The sequence below is a fragment of the Callospermophilus lateralis genome, chromosome 12, assembly GCF_048772815.1.
Source record: "Callospermophilus lateralis isolate mCalLat2 chromosome 12, mCalLat2.hap1, whole genome shotgun sequence".
Classification (NCBI taxonomy): domain Eukaryota; kingdom Metazoa; phylum Chordata; class Mammalia; order Rodentia; family Sciuridae; genus Callospermophilus; species Callospermophilus lateralis.
The window spans coordinates 76,374,944-76,390,843 of NC_135316.1; the positions used below are offsets into that span (position 1 = coordinate 76,374,944).

Below are 15,900 nucleotides of genomic sequence, written 5' to 3' on the forward strand. Positions count from 1 at the left end.
AAGGAACAACCAGAGCTGCATCACCCCCTGAAGCTGCGACTCTAGCAGGGACCGCCTCTTGAAGCTCTCCCCGCACATCACTGAGGCCAATGGCCTTCAGCCAGAAGGAGAGGGATCAGACTAGAGGCAGGGGAGGGCAGAGCAACAGGGCATTGGCCACCCTCATGTCCCCAACTATTAAAATCCTTCCTTCTCTGTCCATCACGAGGTAGCAGGCCAAGTCAGCGCCTGGCTGATGTTCTCACCCCAGCCCGATCCCCCCAGCCCAACCGGTTTCCCATGCACACAGCCAGCCACAGGAAGAGTTTTGGATGAACAAAATGAAACTTTATTCTCATATGGCATGTAAAGTTTTTGAAGTAGGCACTGTTACCTGACCAAAAAAGTTCCTGACACTTTGAACATCTAAAAGGTTATTTTCTGTACAATTATATAAATATTTTCATGTCTAAATATGAACAATGCTTACAGTTCTAGCAGTTTTAAAATTCAATACAATTAGATTCTTTAGAAAATGATTAGCCTAGTTTCAAAATAAGAAATATCCCCCAAGCAAGAATAAAAGGAGGATACGATGGGGAGGGATCATGGAAGGGGTTAGCAGAGAAGGGGAGAAAGACTGCAAACAGTGAGAGCACAACAAAACCCAAAAGTGGATTTTAGGAGATAAAATCCAACAAGACTACATTATATGCAAAAATTGAAAATAACCATCCAAAGTGAAGGTGGGATGACCTTGTGACCAACTGCATTCGAAGTTGATATAAATAATACATAACCTGGCAGATTTGCTTTTCCAGGGGCAAGGACCTTTTTCTACTTTGTTCTTATCAAATAAACTGACATTTAAGGTGGCAGGAGAATTAGAGAAGCCTTCAAAGTCAAAGACATTGTGTATGTATTGGCTGTGTGAGCCTCGGCAAAATATTTAGCCTCTCTGAACCTGTTTCTTTGCCTGCAAAATGTGAAAAAATAACTAAATTGCTACTTTGTTGTTGAGGGGGTTAGAGATAACCTACAAAATGTACCAGTACTGCTCCTGGTAAATAAGTGATACTCAATAAATAACTAAGATTATTTTGTATGAGACCAGGATTTCACCTTGGATAGTCTAATTCTGCCAGGCTGCTCCCAGGTGTCCTGTCAATCACCACTGACTTCAGAGCCTACATCTGGGCTCATCCCTGCCCCTCTGATGTCACACAATCACAAAGTACCACTGACAGGTAAAAGCAGACTTTCCCCTGGGGAGCTGAGGCTACCCTCCCTCTAGCGCCCACTCTGTGTGCAGAAGACTCCTGGAAAACTGTGCTCTCCTTTCATCGGGGGACAGGTGCCTCGTAACACAGGGACACTAGTGACCTGAATGCTCTACTAGACCCTGTGAAGTGACAGGGAGGTTCCTGCACACATATGCCTCCCACAGGGCCTCTGTTTCAAGCACCAGAACCTGAGGCAGGGACAACAGGACACCCTGGGTCATTAGCACCTGGGCCCCACAGGAAGCTGAACTGGACTCCAGGTCAGTAGCACCATGCATGACTCTGCAGAAGCGGCTCTTAGCAAGAAGCGGCTCTCCTGAGCATGATGAGGGATATGGCCAGCTCCTGGGCTGGGGTGTGGACTAGCAGATTGGCTGGATGTGGGCGTCAGTCCTGCCCCAGATGATGGACAGGCACATCCCCAGTGTCAAGGACGCCAAGCAACATGAGGGCAGAAAAGGGAGAGATGGTGCTAGCAGGAAACAGTAGGCACATTGGAGGTAAACCATGGGCTCAGACGCACGGGCACCTGGACATCATCAAGAGGCCAGCTGCGAGTTTTATTGGCGTTCCCTGGAGAGGTCCAGCTAGCTTTCTGGTCCTGATGATTTTGTTCCTCATTTCACAAGCAGGCACCCTAAATACTCCCAGCAGAGGCGTGCGAGGAACACTGACTTCTCTCCTCTCTGGAGTCCCAGCAAGGTTCCCACAATGCCAGCATGGTGAGTCCAGGCTGCTTTGCCTGCGCCAGGAAGACCAGGCAGGGAGTCCAATCCGGGCTGCACCTGGGCCAGGCCGCAGGCTGCAGGGAGGGCTGATGGGAACATCCAGGGAATGGGAGTCCTCAAGGTGCAGGTGAGTTTTGCTCAAGCTGCTGCAGCCTGCTGGGACTGTACCTGCTCCAGTGAACTGCAGAGAGTAGATGTGAATCTCCTTGGGAGGAACTGGGCCCTGGCCAGCCCTGGATCTGCTCACCTGGAGCCTTCAGATGTACTGTTCCTCATCCCTGTCATTCAGGAGCAGAGACCACTTGTCCCCACCATTGTCCACTGCGGCGCTGTGCCGAGACAGCCTGTCGGACGTCAGGGAGGACAGAGACACCTGGCTGACATAGCTGACCTGGTCCCACGGTGTGGCCCTGGGGGAGTCTCGTCTCCGGTCGTCCATGCCGACATGCACGCTGACCTGGGACGCGCTCAGAGGCTTCATGCGGCCATGGGCCTGAGCCTCGTACCTCTCCAGGTCGGGTTTCCTGTAGCTGGAAAGTAAGAATCCAAGAGCATATGCACCACTTTGGACATAAGTTCTGCTTTTCTTTAAGCCTGGTGAAGGCTCTCATTCAAGTCTTTCAATAACACATGGTATCAAAACCTCACGGGTTTAAAAGAAAAAGGACACTGAAGGCCTATGTTCAAAAAAAGTTCAATTGATTTAGAAACTTCCTATGCAAATACCAACAGGTAGACTGCTAATAACTTCAGTTAAGTAAACGCATGAATAAATAAATAAACTCCTTTTTAACAAGGATGAATAACACCACCAGGGATTTCATGCCTGCGTCAGGACCACAGAACCAGTCTGTGAGGAGAAGAGGTACGTGACAACTGGGGAGAGGTAAATGACTTGCTCATGGTGCTGACAAATCACTACCCAATCCTGCTCAGGCTGCCCACTGTCACCCAGGAAGCATGCCAGCACGCCAACCTGCTGTGAGCACACAGGGGCAAGGGCCTCCTAAGACTCCCCAGCAAGTGCTCCTGGCCCAGGACTCACCACTTGAGCTGCAGAGAAGAGAGCACCACAGACACTGAGGAGGCCGCCATGGCCGCCGAGCCCATCCAGGGTTGCAGCACAATGCCAACGGGCATGAAGACGCCTGCCGAGGAAAAGGCGGCACTCACCCCGCAGCCAGGGGGGGCAGGACCCCACCCTCGGCCTCCCTGTGCAGCACCATCCTTGGGGTGCTCCGAAGACCCTGTGCCCACCGGCCTCTGAGGTGGGCAGTAGAACACTGGGCAGTAGGATGTGAGAGGACCTGGTCTCTTCCTCCTGCCCTTTCTAGAGCCATGCACAAGTGACATCACCTGATATGGGGAGTGGGAACCGCAGCGATGGGGAGGAGCAGGCTGTTATTCGACTATAGGTCTTTAATAGATGGTTCAGAAAACATGGTCACGATAAATAGACAGCCGAGCATCTTGACCAGCTCTTTACAGAAGACCAGAAAAGGAGCTTTGGGGTCCTCTGGGCAGTTTTTCTCATTTGTCTTTTAAGACACCTAAGGCAGCAGCCAAAATCAACTTTTCTACATGCATCCAGCCAGGCAGCCAGCAAGGGGGGCAACTCACTGAGCTCTGCAGAAGCCCGGCAGAGGACCCTTCTGGCTGCTGGAGGGGCTGAAGTTGACAGGGCAGGTGAACACCATGCCTACCTACCTGCTGCGATGGGTATCCCAACCATGTTATAAATCAATGCCAGCACCAGATTGACCCGGATCCGCCGGACAGTCCTCTTGGAGAGGTGAATGCTGGCCACCACATCCAGCAAGTCATTCTGTAAGGGAGGACAGTGCTGAGTACCGGGCCCTTCCTCCACCTCACCACCCCAGCAACCTGGACACAGCCAAGCTTACTCTGATGAGGACGACATCAGCTGCCTCGATGGCCACATCCGTGCCACTCCCAATGGCAATGCCCACGTCGGCCTGAGCCAAGGCGGGGGAGTCATTCACCCCATCTCCCACCATGGCAACTTTCTTCCCTTCGTTCTGCAGCTCCTGGACCTTGGCCACCTTGTGAGAAGGTAGCACCTCTGCAAAAACTTTGTTGATACCAACCTAAAGGAAAGGAAATCGATACCCAATGCTAACAAAGCCTCTAGTCACCCTGGTCCCCTCCCCTCAGCCCCCAGGTCCAGTCATTCATGCCAATGAAACAACTTTTGAAGACTCAAGGTCACAGGACAAATAGACCCTCTGCTCCTATCCCTGGTTCAGGCCCCTACTGGTCTGCCCGTCATGGGCTTGGCTGCCTGCACACTTTCCAAACTGTTTATCAGAGCAGCAAACATTGGTCATGTTCCTCTCTTGCTTCAGTCCCATCGATCCCACCCACTTCCTTGGATGCGGTCTAACCTCTCAGGAATCTGCCTTCCACAGTCCTCCTGGGTCTGGCCTCTACCTGCTGGTCTGTAGCCAACACCACCCTCAAGAATGCACCATTCAGCTACTGTTCAGCTACAGATCAGGGCGCCACTCTGCGTCCCTTTGGGCAGGCTGCCTGCTCTGTCCTGAGAAGTTCAGTTTTCCTCTCAACACCACCCCCTGCAGTTTCTTCATCTGACAGAAGCAACCCCTCCTCTGGGGAGCCACCCCCAGTCCATCAGGATGGGGATAAGTTGCTCCTTGGTGACTCTCATGGGGTCCCTGCCCACTTCTACTGGACCCTTGAGCACTCAGCCACAGTGTCAGGGTCCATCCTCCCCGTAGGACCATGAGCCTTTCGTTTCTCTTTGTAGCCCCAGTGCCTGACGTGGTGCCTGTCCATCACCCTCATGGTGCTTCCTAAGTGAGTGTTTTTAATCAGGAAAAGGGGGCAGATACTCATCAAGTCCACCATTAGTAAGGAAGGCCACGCACCATCAGAAACAAGTCAGGAGAGTGGGGGAGAGTGGGGGTACAATTTCCAGGCATTCACCCTAGAGTCAGGCTGTGTAGGGATCAGTCATCCAACAGTTGTTGCCCTCATGGCCCCAATGCAGAATCAAGGGCCCCTGGAGCACTGCCCAGGACTAAGTCATTCATCTGGGAACACACTCATGAGCTGAGCCAACAGAACATGCCCCAAACATAAAGGTTAGAGCATTTCTTTTGTACCCCCTGAGACCATGACTATTTGGGAAATGGTCAGAGAACATTGGGATCACTTCTCCAGGGATGCACAGAGCAGAAAAGAGCAGAAGCAAAACTGAGAACGTAGGTACTGGTGCTTAATTTTTCCCCTGCTTCTGTGAACTTAACACAGTTTACAGTTTTAAAGGAGAAAAACGTCTCTGGCCTCCAGCCGTACCTGGGTGGCAATGGCTCTGGCTGTCTTCCGGTTGTCCCCTGTGATCAGAACCACATCTATACCCATGCTTTTCAGTGTGTGCACAGCCAGGGCAGCCTCTGGCTTGACAGCATCAGCGATGGCGATCATCCCACAGAGCACACCTGGAGCAGACCACCGTGATCAGCCACGGGGGGGGACTCGATGGCCCTCATGCAAGCAGGACATCAGGACGGGCTATGGGTCTCATCATATAATAGTACACACAATAAACAAAACTCCAAACTGTGTACATAATATGAATTGGGTTCTGTTTTCTTTTTGCTTTAAAATCATGTTCAATTAAAGTCCAGAAGGGATATCAAGATGTTCATGGTGGTTCCCTGAGGGGCAGGACAATCAGTGATTTCATTTGTTTCTTTACAGCTCTCTGAATTTTCCAGATTTTCCACAAGGTACATGAATTATTGCTTTACAAGGTACCTGTCCCATTATAAGAACTCAAAACATGTTTGCAATTAAAATAAAAGAAATATAGCAAATGTCACAATTGTTACTTAAAGTGATAGACATCCAAACTAGTAGATTAGTCCTTCCTTTTTCCTACAGAAATCATTTCTCAGAATTTTTTTTTTTCTTTTGGTTGGGAGGGTGAATCTTTAGATACAGAAGAAGCAGGAGAGTTCTGGGCTGAGAAGAGAATGGGTACAGAGTGAGAATGGGAACAGAGGGTATGGCAGAGCTGGCTCCTTACTTGTGCCCATTCTGGCTTGAGGAGCTGAGGGGACTGAGGGTTTATGAGGAAAAAAGAGAACGAGAGAGAAAGACATATTTAGCTGGAGTTTTCAGAATGTAGTATCCTAAGTTATTTATTTGCATGCAGTTTTACTATTATTCGCAGAAACTAAACGAACAAAGTGTAGGTTCTGATCAACTCGAAGCACATGGCCCAGGGTATAATCTGAGTGCTATGGCACACGGAGCCACCAGAAGCTCTGTGCACATCAATAGGTGTGGAGAGCTGTAGTGCACGGAGCATTTAAAGCATCTGTAGGATGCAGACCTTTGGGGCAGTGGATTTCTGAGCTGTCCACAGTGATGGGACAGAGGGGTGACTCTGCACTGCCAACTTAGACAGAAGCAAAGATGATGGCGAATAGTTTAAAATTCATGAACAAGAAGGAAGACGCAAGAGGAGAGCTGGCTTCAAGTCAAGGTGGAGATGGTGAGAGAGAAAGGACTACAGGACTAGAAAGGAAGAAGGCAAGACAACGTTCTGGAAAACCCAACTGAAAACGGGGGAAATACTTATTTAAAAGAAAGAAAGAAAAAGAAAACAGGGAAGAGAGAGAAAACAAGAAAAAAAAAAAGAAAGAGAAAGATAAGAAGAGAAAGGGAAAGAGGGAGACAAAAGAAACAAAAAAAAAAAAAGAAAGAAACAAAAGAAAGGAAGGTTGGAAGGGGGAGGCCTCGTTTTGCCTGGACTGCATTCTTGAGGGAATGGAAGGAAGGCTCTGGGAAAGCAATACCATCAATGGCCACCAGGATGGCGGTCTGTCCCTTCATCTCATGATCTGTCATAGCATCACTAACGTCGCTGGAGATGGTTAAGCCATTGCGTCTCATCCATTCGCGGTTTCCGATCAGCACCGAGAAGGTCTGGGGAGCCGCATCTGTGCAAGAGAGACTGGTTATTCCTGCAGTCTAGCTTCATCATGAGCTAGAACAGCAGAACAGCTGTTGAATCATCCTAAAAACCAACTTGGTAGGTGTCCCACCATCTGTAAAGGACCAGAGGAAGAGTACACCTGGTGTGTAGGCCATGGGGGGATGCATTACCACGGCGCATTGGCAGAAGGAGCTGTATGTGTGGAAACGCTGTGAAGGTGAACCTCATGGAATGCCCTCAGCTGCCTTTAGAGGTATCTGTTGGTTATTTTTCTGCAGAGATGAGAGGCAATTGGGTATTTTCCAGAACAAGGCACGTGCTGACCACATTCATTCCAGGAATCAACAAATCATCAGCTAAGTGTTTCCATGATTGTTTAAGAACTATGCCCCAGCCAAGCAGTTCTTTCACTGTCACATCTAACAGTGTGTGCTAAGTAAGGTGCCATTGCTCTGCCCCTCTCTTGATGCTTTAATGAAAAGGTCACCCCAGGGCTTATGTTGCTAGAAGGTGGCAGGTGGCTTCTAAGATCTAACCAAGATTACACTGTCAACACATGTAGGAAAAAGAACAAGACATGGATTTGGGGGGTTTGGGTGTTATCTATACTCTTAAGGTACCAGTTGGCAAGCTGTCCTGAGACAGGGACAGCCAGCAGTCACTCTAAAAAGCATCCCCTCTTGGCTTGGGCAGATCATTTCTATCACTTCCCTGACTTTCAATCAGCTCTGTAAATACTACATAACTCATCACAGTTCACCTATATGGGAAGGAAACAGGAAGAACAAAAGTAGGTCTCATCTGAGAAGCAAGATCCACCTGGACCAAGAAAGAGGAGACTCAAAATACTAGATCAGCAAAGCAATCCTCTATGAATCTAAGTCAATACTATTTTAGCCTACCACATGCATCAAAATTTAGATGCAACAAAGCATGCAAGAGAGAGATTGCAGGGCTGGGTTTGTGGCTCACTAGTAGAGCACTTGCCTTGCATGTGGGAGGTACTGGGTTCGATTCTCAGCACCACATAAAAATAAAATAAATAAAATAAAGGTCCATCAACAACTAAAAAAAATATTGAGAGAGAGAGAGAGAGAGAGAGAGAGAGAGAGATTGGTTGCAGGCCTTCAGGTATGGGGTACCCAGCTATAAGCCACCCGTCTCCATGGCAGGGAAATCCTGGCAGGCAGGCTGGGCACAGGGATCCCTGTGGTTTGACCCACCTCCACTTTGACCTAGTGGGACCAGCTATGGGCAGATCCAGCAGAAGAGACAAAGGCCAGGATACCTTTTCCCCTAGGAAGGCTGCCAACTTCCTTTGGGTGTCCGGCCCACTGGCTCTGGGGGTGCTCACTGTGGGCCAGGATGCCCTCCACATTGCTGACTTTGCAGCCGATTCCACAGCCTGGCACCGCCTGGAAGTCCATGCAGTATCCCAAGGTCTCTGTTCCAAGTTCCTGTGAAGATAGTGTGGGAGTGGGGGACCAGAACCAGGGAGGGAGGACAGAGGCGAGGGAGGAGGCAGAGTAAGGTAGGAGGGATGGGAAGTAGAATTGAAAGCAAAGGTCAGGAAACTGACTCTTAGCTCAGCAATCACTTTTCTCTCATCTGACAGCTTAACACGGTTACTGAACAGCCTAACCCCTGCCTGGGCAGATGCCTCGCCACGGTGCATAGTCTGCAGACCAGGAGGAGGGAAGGCAACTAGCATCGACACCTCCAAGTAAAGAAAAGTTCTTGTATGTTGCAAATAACTTAATGAGAACAATGCAGTAATAAGAGTGGGGAGCAAAGCTATTGTGAGGCTATCGAGAGTGAAGTTCCCATGGCTGGACCCTAGAGAGGAGATCATGAGCTGGCAGGGGAGGAATGAGCAGACCAGTAGGTGAAGGAAGGCTGATGGCGACGTCCTCCCCTGGCCGCAGAGGGTGGAGGCGAATGGCGGTGTGCTGACCCCTACAAAAGACAGAGCATAACAGAAGCTTCCAGAAGATGCTCTGTCCAGGAAGAGCGGGCAGCCTTTTCTGAAGCCATCTGCACCACGTGTCTATGTTTCTGATAACAGTATTGGCTCAGGCCATTTAAAAACTGGCAACACAACATTTGGCACATTCTACTGCCTCCATGTTCAACTGAAAACAGAAAACAAAACAGGACTTTCCCTGAGGAGAGGAGGAGTGCAATGCCTCTCTGTGAAGTGTGTCAAGAATCCTCAGGGCTGTGGCTCCCCTCTGCTGGCCCCTCTGCTCCCGCCCTCCCTGCAACACCCTACTGTGCTGCATGTCCCCTCACCAAGCCTCATGGAGGCCAGTGTTCTAGACAGCGTTCTAGGCCAGCCTACCATCCTCTCCCACCCCAGACTCGGGCTCTCGGTAGGCAGAGGGCACTTCCTCATGGGTTTTGTTCTGAGCTCAGTGCCAAACAGATGCTCAGCTGACCACTGTGACGCAGAACTACTTCTGTGGTGATCTGAGGCTGTGAGGGGCTGACCGTGAGCCCACCTACCCCAGGCAAAGGCCTCTTCCAGGGCAGCAGGGAGGGCGGCTTGTGGTTAAGGAGGAGGATGGGACCTGAGGAGGGGTGCAGCCGGCTGGGCTCTACATACCTCTTTACAGTATTTGGTGACTGCCACACCCAAGGGGTGCTCGCTGCTGGCCTCTGCAGTCCCCACCACAGCCAGAACCTTCCTAAGGGGAAGTGTAGCCACATCTGTGAGCAGCAGGAATCGCATGACTCTGGGGACCCCATAGGTAATGGTACCAGTTTTGTCAAACATCACGGTCTTGATCTGCCAAAAAAAAACACACCTCAGTGACGCAAGGTGGATAGGAGGGGCCTTTACAGTCCATACTGTCTCCAGACAGAGCTTTATCCACTCTCCCTAGGCTTCTTAACCTGACTGACTGTGGGCAACCCCTGAGCTCAACAATTGCAAACAAACTGATTTCCACCTGCCTGGTCAGAACATCCCCACTGTGGCTGAGCCTTGACCAGATAAAGCTGGACACTCCCTGGCCATGCAAGAGATGGTGTGGCACAGTCTCCAGAACTTTTTCTTGTGTCACCTCAGGAGTCTGGTCTGGGAGGGTCCTCTGTCCCCTATTATCCTTCCAGCCAAGCCACTGTTTTCTTCTGCCACCAAAGTGCAAGAGCCTACCTAGAATAAAGTCCTCAGGCTCCGAGTTCCAGACAGGAAGAGATAGTTATGTGGCCAAAATAACTGGGAACTATAGAGCCAGCCATAAACCCATCCCATGCGATCAATGGTAGCTTTGCCCCAGTCCCCATGTGTCTGGGTTTAGTCTGCAACAGTCACTCTGGGGCACCCTTCCATGGCAAGAGCCTGAGCCCTCATTTCTCAGAGACCAGTCACTGGACTGATGCTTCCCCACACCCCATTCAAGGTAGCAGGATGCTCTGCTCAGACAGTGCCCTAAGACACAGCCTTCCCTGGCCAGCAGGCAACACTCTGTGTTTGAATTCTATCGCTGAGTGGCAGCTCTTCCTTCAACACTAGCAGCTGATCTCCAAAGATCCCTGCCTCTCAGTCCGTCCTGTGCTCTTCAGGCAGAACACCCTTTCCAACATGTAACCTAGTTGCCCACAGAGGTGCGTCCTACCCCTAAAGTTCAGAATTCAAATCTTCCAGGCCTCTCTGATCTAGTCTCTCCCTCGACAGCCTCATCCATACACACACATTCCTATTCTTTCTTTCTCTGACTTTCTTTTAGCTGATCACTTTTTATTCAGCAATTAACCTCTGAAGGCTTTCAATATGCCAGGCTCCAGGCCAGATGCTGGGGATACAATGGTGAGGAAAAGTTCAGTCCCTGATCTTAAGGAGCATGGCTTCCCCAAACCTTTCCACCAGCTGTGCTCACTGCTGGAACATTCTCCCCGCCCTCTGTCTCTTGCTTAACTATCAGGTCTCAGATGCACCTCTGCCAGCCACCTTCACCATGCCTTATCCCTGAGTGTCCCCAAGGCACTGGCAGTTGCGTGATACTCAGCATTTGGCATCTGTCTTCCCCATTATGCTGCAAGTTCCTGGAAGCTGGGAACCATGACCATCCCCAGAACCCAGCATAGGCCCCCACACTGTAAAAATGCTCAGCAAACACCATAAATAAATGAAAGCGTGAAAGGTCAGGGCCTGGCATGTGAGACACAGGAAGACTCTTTGTTCACACTGTTACTCACTGTTCCAACCCCAAGTCACAGGTCTCTGCCACTAATCCCATGATATGAGCCAGTAATTTTCTTCTGTAGCATGATGGCTCGCAGATAATCCTGGCTCTGTCACTTGATAGCTGCAGAGACAAGTTGCCTAACCTCCTCCTGCTGCAGTTTCTTCATCTGTGAAACGGGAATAACCACCTACCACCAAGAGCTGCTGAGGACATGAAATCAATGAAACTCAGGACATGAAAGCATTTGATCTTGTCAGCTGCTGCTGCCTCGCTGCTGTTGCACCTAGCCAGTGTGGCTTCCTACCTATTTAATTGGCATTGTGGCCCTCAGGTTGCTCTTAGTCTTTTCTCTTAATATAAAATAGTAAATAGACATCATTTTCATTAGGATTAAAAAAAAAAATGCCAGCCGAGGGAAGAAGCTGGCGAGGACCTACCTTGTGCGCCATCTCCAGAGGCTTGCCTCCCTTGATGAGGATGCCGTGCTGTGCGGCCACCCCGGTCCCCACCATGACCGCCGTGGGCGTGGCCAATCCCAGGGAACAGGGACAGGCAATGCACAGCACAGTGATGGACGTCTGGAAGGCAAACCGGATGATCACCTCTGTCTGGGAGATGTGCTTGTTGGGGTTCTGAAGAGGAAAGATACAGTAGCTGAGAGCCAGCGAGGAATCTCCTGGGATTCTCGTCATATATGAGTGTCTCAGTGGGGTGGTGGAGCTGGTTTAGGAAACAAACACATTCTGTGCTGCTCAGTGAGAGTTCTCACTGCTCCACATCCCAGCTCCTGACTCGATTCCAGAGGCTTCCTTGGAGAGGCAGTACAGCAGCAGAGAGTCACAGAGGATTCCACGATGGGGACAGAGTGCAGACTTGGGATACAGACCACATAGTTCACGTGGGGATGGCAGGACCTCACATCCCAGGAGTATGAGATGGGACTAGCAGGTTAGGACACATTCAGGTGATGGAGGGCATTGGGGGCTTCGGGGGTGGACCTGGTTCTAATGCTAATTTTGCCTCTCTGCTGCCTCAGTTTCCACTCACATTGGAGAAGATCCTATTCAGTTCACAGGTTGTTTTAAGGACTGAATAAGGCAGTGTACATATAAACACAACGCATACATACACATAATACAATAATGGGCACAGGAGAGGCATGTAAGAAGTTATGACTCTTACATCGTTATAATTTTTATCATTATTATTATGAAAACTTTTAAAATGATTTGTCTCCGAAGAATCCATTCTAAGAGGATAATCATACAAATGGGAAAAGATACAAATATATTTATCACTGTGCCTGGTTTTGTTTTTGTAATGGCAAAAAAAAAAAAAAAAAAAAAGCCTGGAAACAATGAATAGGAGATTAGCTGATTAGATTGTGGGCATAATGGGGTACCAGGCAATTGTTGGAATGATGATAAATACCTACATCTACTGACATGGAAAGATACCAGTAACAGCAGAATTTTAAAAGCGAGTACAAAAAGACAAGTGCTGCAGTTTTATTCATGGAAAAAATCCTGCCTATAGTGGGCATAGCCTTTTTCGATAATACTGGAAAAATGTTCACCCAAGGGCAAAAAACAGTCACCTAGAGGTATGGAATGTGGAGCCAAATGGGATTTCTTGACTCTAAATGCAATTGGGGATGTCTCATCTAGTGGTTTCTTTGTAAACCCCAAACAAATAAATATGGGTCTATTTTGCAGATGTGTTGATACAAACTGCCATTATCGTTTATACCCTGAGATCTTGAATTATCTTGATTTATTTTTTCAAAATGCCTGGTAGCTATGGAGTATAACAAAGAGATAATACATTCACTTAATTACAGTGAAAAACACATTTTCTACATCAAGGATACAGACCACAATCTCTTTACCTTCCATCTATACTTTATTCTTTGATTTTAAAAGACAGGATTCTAAAATAAGGTAATTATGAGGGGCATTTCATTTTTATAGCAATGGTTGTATTTAGGTAGAGATTCGCACTAAGTTATGATGTGATTTTTAAAGAGATAAAGATGATGCAATTTCTTTCTTTCTCTCTCTCTCTCTCTCTCTCTCTCTCTTTCTTTCTGTACTGGGGATTGAATCCAGGGGTGTTTAACCACTGAGCTACATCCCCAGCCAGTTCTATTTTGTATTTTGAGGCAGGGTCTAAGTTGCTGGGGGTCTTGCTAGATTGCCCAGTCTGGCCTTGAACTTGCCTCCTGCCTCAGCCTCCCAAGTCACATGATATGATATATATACATATTTTTTTTGTAAAGCCAGTAATTCTTGTCAAAGTAACACTTGGCATTCTGGTGACATGGGTAGACTTCTGGGTATTTGCATGAGCCCTTCCCTACAGTGATGTTTGTGCGGCAGAGTGATGAGAGAATTTTAAAGGAACATGCAGTACCTCATTTGCCAGCATCCTCCCTGATTTTGCAGATTAAAAAAAAAACAACAACAAAAAAGCCAAAGTAAGATAGAAAAGCATGGAACAGCAGAAAGCCACATATTCCAACTTGTTTAAGACTGAGTCTTCCCACAGCCACATGACAATGAGCTATTTTCCCCCCCAAAAAGCAGAAGTTTTTAGCAATCAGGTGTGTAAGCAGCCACTGCCAAATTCTAGAAATACATCCACAGATTACTCTTAAAATCACTGAGGTCTCCTTAGATGTCAAAAAGTATTTAACATGGACTTTTTCAAATTTAAGATAGGGAATTTGAGGGGAAAAATGACATTTTAGTAAATGACATGTACCCTAAGAATATCTGATATACCTTCAATTATGGGCAGAAAGTTTTAAAAAGACAAAAAATATATTCCATATTTTTAGTTTCTTACTTTTCATCTCTAAGGTAAAATAAGTTTTGGATTGGTTAGGTATGAGATAAGGTAAAGCATTGTTCCACCTACTGGGCAGTTAGCCAATACTGCTCTATGGATCACGATATATATATATATATATATATATATATCTTTGTAGCAGGGGCCTGTCCTCAGTCTTACACAATATTGAGTAGCATTCTGGGTTTGTGCACAGATATAAGTAGCATCCACCTCCAAGTGGCATCTACCTCATTCACGAAAACAAAAAATGTGTCCAGATGCTACCAAATGTCCCTGAAAAATCAATGATATACGTAGTTTTGTTTCTCAAGCAGATAAGGGTTTTGAGGAATGGATAGCATTTTTCACATTGCTTTTTTTTAAGTTCAATAAAACAATATTTCCTAAGGCAGCCTTTTTCACCCACATTTTTAAAACTAAAAATGCTTACTCTATTGCCTCACATACAAAGTTAAATAAATATTTGTTATTAAAAAGCTCTGCTCATGTTGGTATATAAAACCTTTCAATAATACAGGAAAATATTATCACTTGAAAAAGTGGGAGACTGAAGATGGTATCCATGGATGTAGATGGCAAAAAATGTATTTTTCCTGAAATCTATTCAATGCTATTATCATGCCATCAAAATTACAAAGTGACCTATCTTAAGACTTAATACCTCAAAACTAAGAATTGAACAATTCTGCATACTGTAATGCTTTAAGCAGCATAACCAAGAGCTATCTGTGAGTGGAAAGCAAACAGCCTCTGTAATAAAAACCTACAGCAGTACAGTGGCTGACTTTTTCCTATCCTGATTTAGATTTTGCTGTCAATAAGTGAAGGAAGCAAATAAATAAATGATTAAAGCCTAGTGAATCTAAGACATGAAAGATTAGGAATAATGGCAGTGATTGTTTAAAACGCAACAACCCATACTGCCCAAAGCATTCAACTTACAGGAAAGTATTTCTGAACAACACCAAAATCGATAAAACCGATTATAATCCATACCACCAACGTCAATGTTGAAATGATGATGATAAATGGGACAAAATATCCACTAAATCGGTCAGCCAGTTGCTGAATGGGAGCCTGTGAAAAGAACATGCAGACCATGGGAAACTGCAGCCTAGGAAGGCACAAGACACCATGAGCACGGTAAGGACTAAGACCCCCAGCTCCTCTTGGCCTGTGTTTACTCATGAGTCACCACTCAATTTACTGATTCTATGGGCCTCTCGAGCTAACGTTATGCCATGTTTTAAGTTTCTTCGTTACCTTTGACATCTGAGCCTCTTCCACCAATTTTACAATTTGAGCTAAAGTGGTGTCATTGCCCACATGGGTGGCTTTAATGAGCACAGAGCCATGTGCATTGATAGACCCGGCGATCACAATGCTCCCAGGTTTCTTAGTGACAGGCATGGCTTCTCCTAGAAGTGGGAGAAGAAATAACCATCACTCCCTCAGCCCCATTCCACGTCATGTGGCCTGGCAAACACTGTGACGCCCGCCCGAGGGAACGTGAAACATGCCACCTAACCTGTGATGAGGGACTCGTCAGCCATGGTATTGCCTTCCAGGACCTTTCCATCCACTGGGAATTTTCCCCCAGGGACAACCTTGATGATATCACCCCGCTGCACCAGCTCCATGGGCACTTGCTCCTCTCTGCAACAGATGCCACTCAGGTCATACACAGTCACACATCTTCTTGGTCTGTCACCAGATCAGATGCGAGACCAACCACTGGACCAGTCAGTTTATACAGCTGGCCTTCTGCATCTCAGGGTTCTGTACCCACAGATTCAACCAACATCTTATCAAAAATATTCAGGGGAAATAAAACTTTGTGAACATGTACAGACTTTTTTCTAGTCATTATTCCCCAAACA

At 47.4% G+C, this 15,900-nt stretch overlaps 1 protein-coding gene across 2 annotated transcripts in view; it reads right to left on the bottom strand.

Annotated features, from left to right (window-relative positions):
- Positions 1-345: 345 nt before the first annotated feature.
- Atp7b (ATPase copper transporting beta) overlaps positions 346-15,900 on the bottom strand; it is a 70,537-nt gene continuing 54,982 nt past the window's right edge. The window contains exons 10-21 of one of the 2 annotated variants that reach the window (XM_076871942.1): positions 15,549-15,676; positions 15,284-15,438; positions 15,017-15,097; positions 11,605-11,799; positions 9,583-9,765; positions 8,266-8,434; positions 6,838-6,981; positions 5,330-5,472; positions 3,895-4,098; positions 3,698-3,815; positions 3,036-3,138; positions 346-2,520 (exon numbers count right to left, since the gene is read on the bottom strand). In XM_076871942.1, coding sequence (XP_076728057.1) covers positions 2,247-2,520; positions 3,036-3,138; positions 3,698-3,815; positions 3,895-4,098; positions 5,330-5,472; positions 6,838-6,981; positions 8,266-8,434; positions 9,583-9,765; positions 11,605-11,799; positions 15,017-15,097; positions 15,284-15,438; positions 15,549-15,676 — 1,897 coding nt within the window. In that variant the 3' untranslated portion in view covers positions 346-2,246. Of the gene's footprint in view, positions 2,521-3,035; positions 3,139-3,697; positions 3,816-3,894; positions 4,099-5,329; positions 5,473-6,837; positions 6,982-8,265; positions 8,435-9,582; positions 9,766-11,604; positions 11,800-14,962; positions 15,098-15,283; positions 15,439-15,548; positions 15,677-15,900 lie in introns of both variants that reach the window. The other variant, XM_076871940.1, reaches the window with a different exon arrangement.